Below are 14,978 nucleotides of genomic sequence, written 5' to 3'. Positions count from 1 at the left end.
ATGAGACCTTCAATAAAAAATCTAAATTAAATTCAACATCAAGATTCAGCTTCGAACAAGCTACCATGAGAACACTTAGCAGGGTACATAATACACTTTCAATCTAGAGGAAATCTATTCATCTAAACATTCATTTCTTATCTGAACATGTTACAACTCTTACCACTGCTAGGCAGATACCAAGTCACAGATTCGCAGAGAAATTGCTGAAAATTTATGTGGAGATTCACATATTGGTACCACGCTATGAATGAATGAGGCAGCTCGACAATAGCAGCAAAGAGCATGGGCTGCATAGTTCCATGACTGCATGAGCGTAGGTGAGTGAGAAGCATAGGAGGGGTGGCCCAAGGGCAGCGGCAGCCAACAAAGAACCTACTGAATTATTCTTCATAAATCATTATCAATGATGTCCCGCATCATTTGTATTGGGATGAGCCCTTCAGTTCTGATAGCATCCTTATTTGGATCTGGACTTATGAAATACAATGTAGGTAGTCCTCGAACCTGGAGGAGATCATTTCAGTGTAACAGACAGCTTTGCAAATTCTCGAAAGACAACAGAATGCACTTATGAAATATGTGATGAAAGCAAGGAATTCTGATAAATGATGAGTATAATGTTGAGTGACAGGAGAGAAAACAGAATTTTTTTCTTCAAAAATGATGACCGTATTGAAAGAGAAACAAATTTTGATTCAAAGGAGAATGATGGTAAGAGGTTGTACCTGCATATCACGTGCAAATTCGTATTCATCATCTGTGTCTACTTTGACAATAAGTGCATTGTTTTCATACTCTACAGCAAGCTGTCAGATGAAGTTGGAATTATACCACAGAACAATGAAATAACATGTTTATCAGCCAAGATAGCATATCCTTGAAGAAAAAGATAGTTAGCTCTGAAGAGAACAACTCAAAGATAGTTAGCAAAAGATAACCTAGTCTGCCTAGTAAGATACTAAGCTCCAAGCAGACTACTACAGTCTACAGATGGATAGCGACTTACGCGGAGGAACGTGAGACTCTCTTTACCTAAGTTGCATGGACTCTTAACTTTCGATGACACACCCATGTCGAATTCTCCAAAAATACTTACTTTTGGAGATTTCGATACACATCCATTGATATTTTTGAAGAGTCCGAGCAACGTAATTCTTTACACCAAAAGACACCTTCTATTTCAAATATATCAATTAAACTTGATTTAGAGTGTAGGATCTCCAATCTTGCAATCACGAGCTTACTCTTTAACCCTATACAAGAGGGTAAACTTATAAAGGCCTAGAAGAAATAGAATCCTTTGATTATAATTTGTGACATGTAATTTATGTCAGGCTTCCAATCGAATTCCTCCAGGGTTGCAACAAAATATAAAGATTAATGTCAATATTTTCTCTGAATACTAGCTCCTCAACTTACTTAAAACTTATCAATTACGAACTTTTACTTTAAAGTGTTTTCAAAAGAATAGTTACTCTTCAGCTGATATTCCTTCACCACATAGCAGCAACTCATCCATTTAACACAAACCCTTTGCTCGTAAAGACTTTTAACCATTCCGCATATAACTACTAAATAATGGAGGATTTATGCAACCATCAATGTGACATTATTCAATAAGAAACTAGGGAAATCGAAAATCACTAAAATCTCCATATGGCACTGTCTATTTATATCCTTTCTCACAGAAACAATGACTACAGAAGAAAAGGTCAACACAAGTTCTTTTTAAGTTATTCGGACTCTTCACTTTCGGTACCGCACCTGTGTCGACACGACATGGGTGTGGATGTGGGATCCGTACCCAATCTGGTCAATCGATTTTGGGTACTTTGACAAAAACAACATGAGAGTCCAGACAAATTTAGTGAATTCTGTAATCAAAACAAAAGCGAAGATGAAATTGATGAAAATGAAATACATTGTCTACAGAAATTTCTGTTTCTGTGTTACTGCGTTTCCTTTTATCTACTTTCAGGATTCTCCTACTGATCAATATTTTCCACATAAATATCTCAAAATTTAGGTTTTGTAACTCTAATTTTAGATATTTGAATTATTTTTAGCTGAATTCCGACACTTGTAATCATACTTGGATCCACATGCCCGAATCTTAAAATTGAGACCATGAAGAATCTGACCTCCAGATATACATCCTTATCGGACACCCATACCAAGTCCAGAGTAACTTAAGAGTTTTTTCTCCAAGCAAGTGAGCTCGAGGAGATTGAGGATAAAACAAACTACGTGACTATCATAATCACCTGAGAATTGACACTTATCTCTATCTTTGCAATAACTGAATGTAGGCCCTCAGAATGGCACGAATTTGAGTTGCTATATATTCAAATACACCATAGCAATGAGCATAAGGTTTCCCTAGAGTTTAAAAGGATTATCCCCACAGTGATTGACGACTCATGATTTGTTCATAGAGTTATCAGGCCTACCTTACATTATATCATTCACTACGATAGAAAAATGTCCACTCCTAACTTCAAGTATATTTGGAAGCATTAGAAATTCAGGGATAATAGATTCACTCCTCTACCCTTCTCTAGGTTTTCTCCTCATATATGGCAAATCGGCAACAGTGATTTTAAGCATTTAAAACAATTTCTAACCATTGGGAGCAAAAAGATACACCCCCACCCCACCCCGACCAAATATGTAAAGCTTCACAAACATAGCATGCCCTAAAACCAGATAACAAAAAGTTCCATAGGTTGTCGGACTGCTAAAATTAGCCAAACTATGACGGAATACTCTAATTTTATAGCGACCCCAACTAATCTAGAATTGGAGCTAGAAAATGGAGTCATGATCAAACCGAGTGGTTCTGCAAACTGGGAAACTGATCAATTCAAATAAACAAGTTGATTAGAACTCTGGTACGATAGAACTACATTAAGCCATCAATAGCAGATTAATGAAATGCTTAAGACGTTGTCATGTGAAATCCAAGCTTACCATTTCAAGTTCTTGCGCCATCAAAATACAAGGACCACACCATGTGGCATAAAAATCAATAATCAGTGGCACATTCCTTTCTCCCTTTATCAGTTCTTGAATCTCATTGGCAGACACCTTCTTCTGCAATCCCAAAGCAATCAGGGAAAAAATGAATCGAAATTAGCAACCTTGCATAGTGTGCTCATTAGAAACAAAACTACACTTAGGGACCATTTGGTAGAACGTATTCGAGAAACTAATACACATATTAGTCATTGTATAATTCAATCCTTTGTTTGGTAGGATTTTCAGCCTATGTATAGCTACATTCTATTCAGTATTATAGGGTATATAACTAATATATAGCAAACCATGATACTAGTTACAGAATGGTTATTAATACACAAATAAGCATGATATAAAGACGGAATTCTCCTTAACACACCAAAACAAATAGTACGCAGTTAATAAGAAATAATCCAGCATAACTAGTCTGAACATTATGGATGCACCCTATTTCATACTATTCTTATACATTCTACCAAACAACCCCTTAAAGAATTCTTATACAGATATATTCCTCTAAATGATTATAAAGCAGAGTTCGTTTGAGGATTTGTTGATCCAGCATTTCCAGTTTTTTCAGCAATAAACAAAGCTTATCCACAATGTCTGTCTAAAGAAAGCACGTACTTCCGACTTTTCCAGCAGATGAACGAACAAACCCAATAGTCGAAATTCGGAAATAATATTGAACTAAATTTGAGAAAGTAAATGAAATTAACCAACCCAAAAAAAAAAAGAAAATAATCAAACAAAAGGCAGCAGAAGATGTATGTAGAGTAGAGAAGAGAAAGCATACCACAAGATAATCTTCCCTGACGTATTTGCCTACAGCTGGGGTTTTACAAATGGATTTTCTAAACAGGGTTTGGGCAGACCATAGTGAGGGGGTTGGGGGAGTGTATGAGAAGAGTGGGTAATTGAGGGGTTTGTAGGACAAGTGAGAAGGTGAACAGGCATGGCGTGCTGGAGGGGTAAAACAGAGAGCTGCAGCAGCTTGCATTCTTTCTTTATCTGCTCTGATGAAATGAGAGAGAGAGAGAGAGATATTTAGAGGTTTAAGCAGCAAAGAGATAGGGGTTAAGGAGAGAGAGAGAGAGGGGCTGTACAAAAAGAAAAGAAAAGAAAACATAGGTTTAAATAGGAAATAGAGAAAAGGGTAATATAATAATAATAATACAACGAGCTAAGTTTCACATCTTGGGGAATTGCTTAGTAAAATCATTTTTATTTACCAAAATGAATGAGTTGTAATGTAGTGATGAGATTATTTCATTCTTAATTGGGATTCGAGTCTTGAATATGAAAAAATTTCTGTTGGGAGTATCACCCCAAAATAATCTCTGTCAGTGGCAGATCCAAGAATTCAAGGTTGTGGGTGCTTAAATTTTTTTATAAAAAATAGTATGTAGCTGTAGCTATTCGAACCCGAAAAGCTGTACACGGGAGGCACATCCTCAAGCTACTATACCCAACCATATATGTTTGTTCTCTGGGTACTTTTTAATAAATTATACAATTTATTCTGTGTTTCTTATATAATGATACCTAATTTACGTCGAGTTTAGTGGGTGCCGGAGCACTCCAAAATTACACATGGGTCCACCCCTAACCCCTGTAATGCATGATCCAAATTAGCCGGAGCTCTAATACGAATGCCGAATACTGGGTGGAAAACCAAAAAAAAGATCATTTTTATTTCTTATAGGAGAATAAACTTATTCAGACTATTAACTACTCCTATTATTTAATAGTCTGAAATTGATAATATCTCACTATTGACTTTTAACTTATTTTGATATTTTTTAACTTAAAAATAAGTGTTTAAAAGTATATTTTAATTTGTGTTTAAAAGTATATTTTAATTTTCTCATTCACCATCAAAATTTTTAAAATACTTAAAATTCAAAAATATTTAAAAATAAATCAACTCCAAACACCCACAAAAAGGAACTTGGAACCAAACTATGTAATCAAACTAAAAAAAGCATCAAACTATGTCATATATTTAAAAAAATACCAATTTATGCTTAACTCACAAAAATTGCGAGTTATACACAAATTTTTTTAACGGAAGGTAACTAACGACTTCAAATTTTTTGAAAAGTGCATAACTCACAATTATGCATTCTTATTTTAGCATAACTCACAAAAACTGTGAGTTATGTATTCTTATTTTAACATAACTCACAATTTTTGTGAGTTATGCATTCTTATTTTAATATAACTCACAAAAATTATGAGTTTTGCATTTTTATTTTAACATAACTCACAAAAATTGTGAGTTACGCATTCTTATTTTAACATAACTCACAAAAATTGAGACTTATGCATTCTTATTTTAATATATCTCACAATTTTTATGAGTTATGTGTTAAAGAATAAAGTCTTTCCCTTTTCCAATCTTCACTTGACCGATTGAGATTAAAAATTTCAAAGATCCCTACCTAGTTTCAATTGGTCCATCCATTGTGTCCATCGATTGTGCTTCAAAACAAGAAAAAGCGGCGATTTTTCACTGATCCAGCATTATACATCCATCCAGCATTAGCAATGATATTTTAGACCTACCGATAATAATCGGCAGTATCCAAGCTTAGTGACAAATGAACATTTGCAGATGTTCCAGCATTATGCATCCATCTAAGTTGAGATGATTGACCATAATTATAATCTTTTTCAAAAAATCAATATCATTCGTGTCACGCAGAGTTAAGCCCCTAAATAAAATATAATATATGACATAAGAAATAGACAAAAAATCATTAAAATATAAAATATTAATAATAACACACATTAAGAGAAATTACCGATCACTTTCATTCAAAGTGTCATTCAAATCAGGTATTGAGATATGTGTTGGCGTGTAACTCGGCATGATGTATTGGGGAGTATTCATGTAAAAAAAAGTATTATACTGAGTTAAATGAGCACTAACAGCACTTGTTGGATCATCAAATTGCATATGCACATTTGTCTGTATTGGAAACTGCACAAGATGATTTTTACGCTCCTTCTTAACATAAACTTGAAGAATGTTCAGTTTTATTTGACTAGCATAGTCACAAGGAGCCCTCAGAAATTTAGTCAATGACTCATCATCACTAATAATCCATTCTCCATAATTTACCATTCCTTGAGATGAGAAGGAATTTGGATACTGTCCAACTATAAATAAATCAAAATCATTACTTTTTATTTTCATTCTTCTAAAAATTGATTCTACAAATTCTCTGTAACCAATTGTAATTGGATACTTCACGTTGGACTTGGGGGATATACTATAATATATTGTATTTCCCTCATGAATAATTTCGCCATCCCCAAAAAGTGCAACTTTAACACGTTCAGAATTCATTCTCTAAAATTTGATAAAGTTTTGAAAAGATAAATTGAGTTTGAAGATAATTGAAAAAAGAAGAATTGGAGTTGAAGAAGAAGAAGAAGAATTTGAAAACCATATGCAAAGAATGAATGTATACGGGCGTTTAAATAGGAGAATTTAAAAAGTATGCAACTCACTTTTTTTTGTGAGTTATGATAAAATAGATGCATAACTCACAAAAAAGGTGAATTATATACTTTTATGAGTTAAATAGAATTTCGGAAACGTTTTTCATTATTTAAATAACTCACAATTATTGTGAGTTATGTTAAAATAAGAAGTTGTGAGTTATGTTAAAATAAGAATGCATAACTCACAAAAATTGTGAGATATGTTAAAATAAGAATGCATAACTCACAATTTTTGTGAGTTATGTTAAAATAAGAACGCATAACTCACAATTTTTGTGAGTTATGTTAAAATGAGAATGAATAACTCACAAAAATTGTGAGTTATGCACTTTTTTAAAAAATTAACACTGTGAACTGTTTTCCGTTAAAGATATTTGAGCATAACTCACAATTTTTGCGAGTTAAGCATAGATTGATACATTTTTAAATATATGGCATAGTTTGGTGCTTTTTTTAGTTTGATGGCATAAAATGGTTCCGGACTCCTAATAATTTGGCTGAATAATGCTGTTGCTGTAACTTGATGGGGGCTAAAAATGTCCTTTCCTTACACAAGTTTTACGGGATTTTTTATTTAATTTCAAATATTATGGATTGGACGTGCTCATCTCTCATCTCTTTATTTTTCTTTATTTATTTGATAGTAAAGATTTTCTTCATTTTAACATAAATATAAAGTATATGGGAGGCTATAGTTGACATAGTAGGGTAGATATGTGAGTGTTTGCAGTAGTACTATTGAGATTAGGAATACAAAATTAGTTACCGACAAAAGTAATCAGTATCGTTGTAAAAAAAAAAAGTAATTAATATCTAAAGTAGCTAGAGATGATCGATTATAAAAATTAGAGTTATGGTGAATCATCCTGTCTTTAGTTATTTATTTCTGTGTCTTTGATGATGTCTCCTTCCTCGATGACATGAAGAGGATGGATAACGAAAAGATCAGGAGGTCCGCCCCTCTCCATTATTGTGTTATGTTGCAGTCTTGGAGTGAATTACCTCCATAAGAAGTCATAAATGTAAAACGTACAAAAATTTTTAATAATTATATTTTACATGAGATACAATTACCAGCGCATGTAGAGAAATAAATAAGTCTCTTAACATTATCATTTGTGGACTCACTTATTCATCTGTTAGTGTGTGATATATTGATGAGTTAATGTGATAAAAATATAAACTTAGTCATATGAAGGAAAGTTGTCTATAAACATACAATATATATTTCAATATTTTAATGCAGAGTGTAACTGAGAACAAAAAATTCACTAGTACTAAAGTTAATTCAGATATAACAAATTATGCACACCCATATAAATATATAGCTAATATTGGCTTAATTTTAAGATTGTGGCATATAAAGTTGATGGTAGGTTAATTTTATTCCTCTTTATCTTTTTGATAAGATTGATGAAGGAAGAAGTGATATAGTAAAGTCCTTTAAGATTACAAATCAGCAAGATAATGATGGAAGTGGCAGTTATTACTAATCTAAATAAAATGTCCTCCATAATTAGATATAGTGGCTGGGTCAAGAAGATATCATCAAATTAAAGATGATAACAAGGTTATTTCAGTTTCCACAGCCAGATAAAATATTATTTGCTCATCATGAACTTCTTCCAATTCTCAATGAGGAGTCAACTGATCCTTTGGTAATACTAGCAAAGAGCTTAGCAATCTCAAGCTGAGTGTTGGCAATGATCTCAGTTCTCTTAAGGTCCATTTCTCCTCTTTTGGCCTCAGCTTCTGCCCTCATTCTCTCAATGTCTCTCATCGTCTCCATTCGTGCCTGCTCTGACCTTACGACTACTTCAGCTAGCAAACGTATGCTCTCTCCGATTTCCCACCCTTCCACTGCCCTCTTTCGCTTCTTTGATCTCAATTTCGACTTGCTCTTGTTGTCGCTGTAGAGCGCCGGCGTGCTGCTGCTATTTGTAGCTGTTGCGTTTTTGTGATCTGGAGCTGCAGCATTGTCTGATAATTTGGCGTCCATTATGTCTTCCTGGAGACACAGATAGGCATTTTCAGTTTCATGCTCCTTATAGAAGATAGTGCACAATTTATAAAGGATTGATTGTTTTAGTAATAACTCTACCTAACCTACAAGTTACTTTCGTTATATTTTTTGTTGTTCACTTGTTAGTTCACTATCTTTAGACTCAACTAATTTAAATTCATAATCAGAAGTCCAGCTACTTTGAAAGGTAACACAATTCCTATCAAAGTCGACTTTTTAATGTCGATGACTCCAACTCAGAATAAATAAGTACTTATTTCTTCATTATAATATTTGGTGGTGAGTTAAATTAGGTGCTTAACCAGCCTGTCTGGTTTGGATTGGATTAGTTACGTGCTCTTACCAAAAGAGCTTTTATGCATTCTTACAGTGTTTGAATAAAATAAAAGAGCTTTTATGCATTCTTACAGTGTTTGAATAAAATAAAAAAAAATACGCACTTGGTTTTAAGCCAAAAATCATAAGTTAATTCTTTTAACTTATCGAACCAAAAGTTGTAAGCCCGTTAAAATGGGCTCACAATCCTGCTTCACATGTGTAAAATGACACAATACATAAACAGAGCACTTAAACAAGCTTGACCTCAACTAACGAATAAACACTATAATTTGAGAGCACGTATGTCGACGCTTTAACTTGTCTCTACTATGTCAATTGAATACTCAAACTTATAAAATAATTGTCTAGACACCTCAAAATTTATGTGTCAGGTTGGCGAATGTCCACTGGACATAGTGAAGAAAGTAATGCAAAATTATTATTTTAAGCACAAACGCTTAATCTCTTTTCTTATACAATTAGATTTTGAAAATTTCTTTCTTAACTCAGTGGCGTTAAGTATATAATATTCGTTTTTCTCTTCAATTCACATAAAAAAAGGCGCAAAAGAAAATCAGAACAAAAAGCACAGATCATAATTATTTGGACTTCGAATTAATTTTCTTTTAATTGAAAATACTGCAGAACCAAGTTGGTTAAATTTATTAAAAATTTGAAACAGTCTAATTGATTAAATAATAATACTGATTAAATAATAATACTTGTCTACATAGTATACTCTACTAACCTTTATTCCTCTGTCCAAACCATTAGAACCATGCGAATTCTGATCACCATTCCCAATAGGCAAAGCCGTCGGCAGCGGCGGCGGGAGCGGCGGCAGAGAAGTAGGAGGAACTTCCGGAGGTGGAGGCATTACTATTGCCGCCTGCGGTGGTTCCACAACGTCAACCACACAATTCAGCGGCGGCGCAACCGCCGCCGGCGCCGGAATTAGCGAAAAGGAAGCTGCGGACGCGTTATTTCCACGTAACAAAAGGTCAAGGCGAGGATATAACGGCCAGGAAGAAGCATCGGCGGCGGTTGCAGATTCCGATCGGTACCTTTTCTTCATGGACTCAATTTTGTTCTTACACTGCGTTTGAGTTTTTGGTGATTTGGTTGAATTTGCACGCGCCGACACGTGCTTAGCCACGTCTTCCCAATCTTGTCCTTTGAGCTTAGCTCTGTTACGGAGTATCCATTTCGCTTCATAAGCTTCTAGAAGACACGAAACTGCTCCTTCACTCCATTCATCCCTCTTCAACCTATCACTGTTGTTTCCAGTGGCAACTTGGTAATTTTGCGGCTTAATCTTCGGTGAGTAATCATCTTTGTTAGATATTTCATGATTTTGATGATGATGATTCCCAGCTTGTTTATCCATTAGTATTAAGTATATCTAATAGTCCTCTTTCATTTCTAATGAGTTATAGTTAGCTGGTAACAATATTTGAGACCTGTAAGAAAGACATACGGAGGGAAAGAGGAAGTAAGTGGGGTAGAACGGAGGAGGAGAAATGATGGAGGTCAAGCCACTAGAATTAAAGGGAGAAAAAGGTGAAACAAATAGCTAATTAATTCCAGTGGGTTTAGAGAGAGTTTGAGTTAGCCAGTTTTTCTTTATTTTTGGTTTTTATTTGGGCTTTCATATTCATGTTGAAGGCCGATTAATTAGAATTCTCATGGTGTAGATCGTTGAGTTTATTAACAAATATTTTCATATTCAAAATTTGATATTGAGATCTCTGATTAAATGAAGAAGAGTCTTGTCTAAAATATCTTTTGATGGTAGTTTGAATTAGTTAAAATAGATGATGAGTATCAAGGATTAAAAGATATATTTTGATGTTAGAAATTAATTTTATAAATAAATAATTACGTATTTTAAAAAAGTATTGAAATAAATAATAATCAATTGTGTGTTTGATAAAAATATGTCGATAGGCACTTTTATGTAAAAAAGTTATTTACCAAAAAATATTATAACACTTTGAATAAAAAAGAATGAATGACGAAAATAAGTTGGAAGAATAATTAAAATTATGTTTTAGAAAAAAGTAATTAAAAATTACCAAAGATATTAGAGATATATAATTATAAAAGACAGATCAAATAAAAAATATTTATAAATTGCAAAAGTCATAAATTGAGGGTAATCAGCTTATGTCTTTTGTTATGTTGGTTGATAAACTCTTGGCTTATAGGTATTTTTGGTGTTTATTGGCATATAATCTAATATGGTCTCGATTAAAAACCTAACTTTTAAGATTAAAGAAAAAAAAAAGAAGAAGAAAGAAATAGTAGACCATGTTATCCATCGAATTCGCTCTAATCTAATTTCTTGACACTAAAATAAGATGAATGCTTACTTATTTATTCACACCGTGTTCTTTAACACCTAACTAATTATGTTACTCTTAATTAACTAAAAGTTAAGATAAAAAGACATAACAATACTTGCGTATGAAAGTTATTGTGTTGTATTTATTGATCGAATATAAATGTTCGGAGAAAAATTAAGATAAAAAGACAACAATTATTTGGGTACGAATATGTGTTTTGTATTTATTGATTGGATATAAACATTCGGAGAAGTTCTTAAACAAATTGAGTGCCTAGCAAGAGGAATGGACCTAAGGTCAATTTTTGGATGCTCTGACATCCATTAAACCTGACGAAAATTGAGTATAATTATATAAAAGAATATATGAAAATTGATACATGATTTAGAAAAGCGCTTCATAAATCAAGAAGATAGATGGATGTTTTAATTTTCGAGTAAAATAATAAAGTTTTAGACATCAATATGTGTTTTCGGACCCCTGAACATCAACGATCTCTAAATTCTGGTCCCCACCAAAAGAGGGAAGAAAGTGTTTAGCGTGAGCAACTCCCTGTAATTTCAAAAGGTTGTCAACTTTAGGATTCTTATGCATTAAGGAGAATCATGGAATTTCATAGTGACATAAGAAAATCTTGTTATTGGATTTTGTTTAAAGATATATTGAACGACTTTCATATCGTAATAATCAAATCAAACTTTAATGCTCCCTTAGGACACCTGTTACTGTGTTTAAACATTTAAAAGGACGCAGCATATCTTAATCCTCCTATTAATTACTCCAAGATGGAGTACTTAATTATTCCCTAAGAATCTCACTAATCACTATAACTAGACTTTACATGGTTGAAAAGTACTCCCTCCGTTCCTTTTTACCCGTCCCAAATTAAGATGACACAGCTATTAAGAAAACAATGATTAGTGATGTAACTTTATCATTTTGCCCCTCTTAATTGTGTCTTGTTATTAGTTCCAATATTGATGAATGACTAATACCAAAACACCATTTATATTCTTAATGGTGTACTCTTAATGGTAATCCTACATTTTTTAAGAATGCTAATAACAAGGACTAATCAATTACACTAAGGGTATAATGGGAAAAAAATTTGTCTTGTCTTGATAAGTAAAAAAAGACAAGTAAAATGAGACATCAAATTAGGAAATTTGAGAATGGTAAAATGGGACGGAGGGAGTACTCCCTCCGCTTCGTCTTAATTGACCTTCTTTCTAAAAATATTTATTTCAATTTAATTGTCCAAATTCTAAAATCAAGAGTATTTTATACATATATTTTTCATTTTACCCTTGATAGGAATACTAAATACATTCATAGTTTTCAAAATCATTGAATGATGCATAAATGATCTTAATTCTCAAAATCAAAATTAAATGATTATTACTAGTTTCAATTATAAATATTCAATCCTCTAGATATCATACATGGGATGAGATAATATGTACCAAATTTTAATGTTTAATCATTGCATTAATTATTTCATTTTAAAAGACATATAAGGATAAATATATTATTAATTTCTTAATGAATTAATCAAGTCCATATAGAGGTCAACTAATGAGAAATGGAGGGAATATTAGATAGAGACAGTATAAATGTGCCTGTACTTTAGTATACATATTAAATACATAATATGGTGATAGAAAATAAAAAGAGTTTTAATACTCTCACATGTAAGTCCAAGTTCAATTCTCTTTCACTTGGTTTTTAATCATCGTAGGAACCAAAATAGTTGAACATTTTGTTGGGAAAGAAAATTGTACTTGAAGTTGAATTGTTAAGTATAAATTACATTTTATGAGATTGTTTGGTAGAGTATATAATAACAACTGAATGGTGTGTATTGATAATGTTAGAATTAGTTGTGTTGAAACTATTTCGAATTCATCATGAGTATATACACAAAATAGTATTCCTTATTAATAGTGATGAGATTATTTTTTATCCGACTGAATACATGTATTAGGTTCCTTGCTTTTTTAATAAACATCTTTCGGTTACTAGCATAGTATTGATGAGGAAAAGAGGAAAAAATTGTGCCCAACCAAACGATAGGGAGAGAGGGCAAATGTTGTTTAACTTTGTCAAATGAGTTAATGATGGTAATCCAACTTTTCTTCCTACTTTTTGTTAGTGTTATCTTTTTAGTGAATATGTATAGTGTTTAGTTTTGTTGAAATGTGGTTTTGGGCATATTTCTTTTGGCTGTTAGCGTTGATATGAAGCCAACCATGACATCCACCTATAAATTGGTGGTCAGTCACGTGGGACTGTCACCCACTCCATTTTATCAAACACCATCCCGTGCCATATTTAGTGCCGGAATGGATGTAGCCTCTTTATATTTAATTAAAATTTGAAATTTTAATCTTGGGTTGGAGTAGAAAATTAAATTAGTTTCCATGCTAATAACTTTACATGGTCAATTTGAGATTATTGGGCTAGTACGACCAAGAGATGTAGCGAAATAGATAGATAGGAATTTTTTTAATTTTTTTTTTTTATCTTTCACAAGAGATATCGAATTTGAATTCCTAGAAATGAAAAAAGTCTCTAATAGAGAGTATTTTTATTTTTTTTGATGGATTTTATGTGGTGTAAATTCAAGTTAATCGAATTAGTGTATATAAGATGAAAAATGATTATACCAAAAAAATTATTGGACCAGTAAAACAGTAAGCGCCGAATATAACTTGCCATTATTTTTCTTTTTAAAATTTTTATGAAATGAAATATCTCACTTTAGAGTATTGGAGTATCAATGAGCACTTGACAAAGCATATACCATCCACTTTAAGAGATGCAAAGATTCATCAACTTTGGCCAAAGCATTTAACTATTTCAGGTATGGACCATCAAGATTACTGTGGAAGTGTAGTTATTTATTATCTTCAATCAAAAGTGATAATAGCATAACTCGACCAAAAACACTGTAAACTGAAATGCTACATTAATATAAAATTGGTAGCCAATGCAGTAATCTCTATGTTGGTCCTCTCTGAAGTAATTGGGTTCCATAAAGTCAACGGGACTAAAACAGTGGTGGTGTATTTTTGGCCTATGAAAGTTAAAATAGAAAATGAAAGAGGTACGTGTGGAAATTTTAGCCATTTGGACAACCTTTAAGAAAAGCAATTTGACAATTTTACTTGGAACAATATATACTTTTCAATAGATGTGTGAATATTATGCGATGGAATAAGAGTTTTTAAAATTAAAGAAAGACCACCTAAAAGCTGTTCACTGAAGAAAGATATATAGAAACAACGCATTATAAAAGAGCAATAAGATTTTTGAAAGCTTTAAGGATTTATTTTTTTCAATTTTACCCTTGACATTAACTAATGATCGTAGAAGACAACGAGAGGCAAGTCTTGATGGATGCTTCTGATGAATCTCTCTTTTAGCACGAGGATTGAATTCGGGTTAAATATCCCTTTTGTTTTCTTTGAAAGGCTCTTATGATTTTCTCTTGGTTTTGCGCACTAGGCAATGAATGCGCCATCGTCATTCCAACTTACGAGTAGCGGCTCCTTTTTTACTTTTAAGGCCTTTCCACTCACCTTTTTAGCCTATTCTCCACATATATTGTCGACTTTTCACCTACACGTGAGGACTGGACAATCAACCCAAAGATATTATGTGGGCGGGCAAGATCTTTTCTCCATCAAAGCATTGCCTGATAGTTTAACATTAGAGTTTTCTTTATTATATCTACATAGTGCTTGTTAGATTAGGCT

General features: G+C 32.8%; 2 protein-coding genes across 3 annotated transcripts in view; both read right to left on the bottom strand.

Annotated features, from left to right (window-relative positions):
* Nucleotides 1–4: 4 nt before the first annotated feature.
* The window catches only part of LOC107856826 (thioredoxin-like protein CITRX, chloroplastic), a 32,016-nt gene continuing 17,042 nt past the window's right edge, over nucleotides 5–14,978 (bottom strand). The window contains exons 2-5 of one of the 2 annotated variants that reach the window (XM_047394539.1): nucleotides 3,818–4,065; nucleotides 2,974–3,096; nucleotides 729–809; nucleotides 5–507 (exon numbers count right to left, since the gene is read on the bottom strand). In XM_047394539.1, coding sequence (XP_047250495.1) covers nucleotides 391–507; nucleotides 729–809; nucleotides 2,974–3,096; nucleotides 3,818–4,021 — 525 coding nt within the window. In that variant the 5' untranslated portion in view covers nucleotides 4,022–4,065 and the 3' untranslated portion in view covers nucleotides 5–390. Of the gene's footprint in view, nucleotides 508–728; nucleotides 810–2,973; nucleotides 3,097–3,817; nucleotides 4,155–14,978 lie in introns of those variants that run through there. The other variant, XM_016701802.2, reaches the window with a different exon arrangement.
* On the bottom strand, nucleotides 7,896–11,219 carry LOC107856818 (trihelix transcription factor ASIL2). The gene is made up of 2 exons (XM_016701787.2): nucleotides 9,624–11,219; nucleotides 7,896–8,542 (listed from the first exon to the last, which is right to left on the bottom strand). Exons 1-2 carry the CDS (start codon nucleotides 10,260–10,262, stop codon nucleotides 8,147–8,149), a joined length of 1,035 nt encoding a protein of 344 aa, XP_016557273.1. The 5' UTR covers nucleotides 10,263–11,219; the 3' UTR covers nucleotides 7,896–8,146.

Source organism: Capsicum annuum, chromosome 8, assembly GCF_002878395.1.
Source record: "Capsicum annuum cultivar UCD-10X-F1 chromosome 8, UCD10Xv1.1, whole genome shotgun sequence".
Taxonomy (NCBI): Eukaryota; Viridiplantae; Streptophyta; class Magnoliopsida; order Solanales; family Solanaceae; genus Capsicum; species Capsicum annuum.
Note: the sequence above shows the minus strand (reverse complement) of the source record. Positions and strands in the feature narration are given on the sequence as shown.

Coding starts and splice junctions, on each gene's coding strand:
- LOC107856818 (XM_016701787.2), bottom strand. CDS start 10,262: ATGGATAAACAAGCTGGGAATCATCATCATCAAAATCATGAAATATCT. Junction 8,543..9,623: donor GTTTGGACAGAGGAATAAAG/GTTAGTAGAGTA, acceptor CTGTGTCTCCAG/GAAGACATAATGGACGCCAA.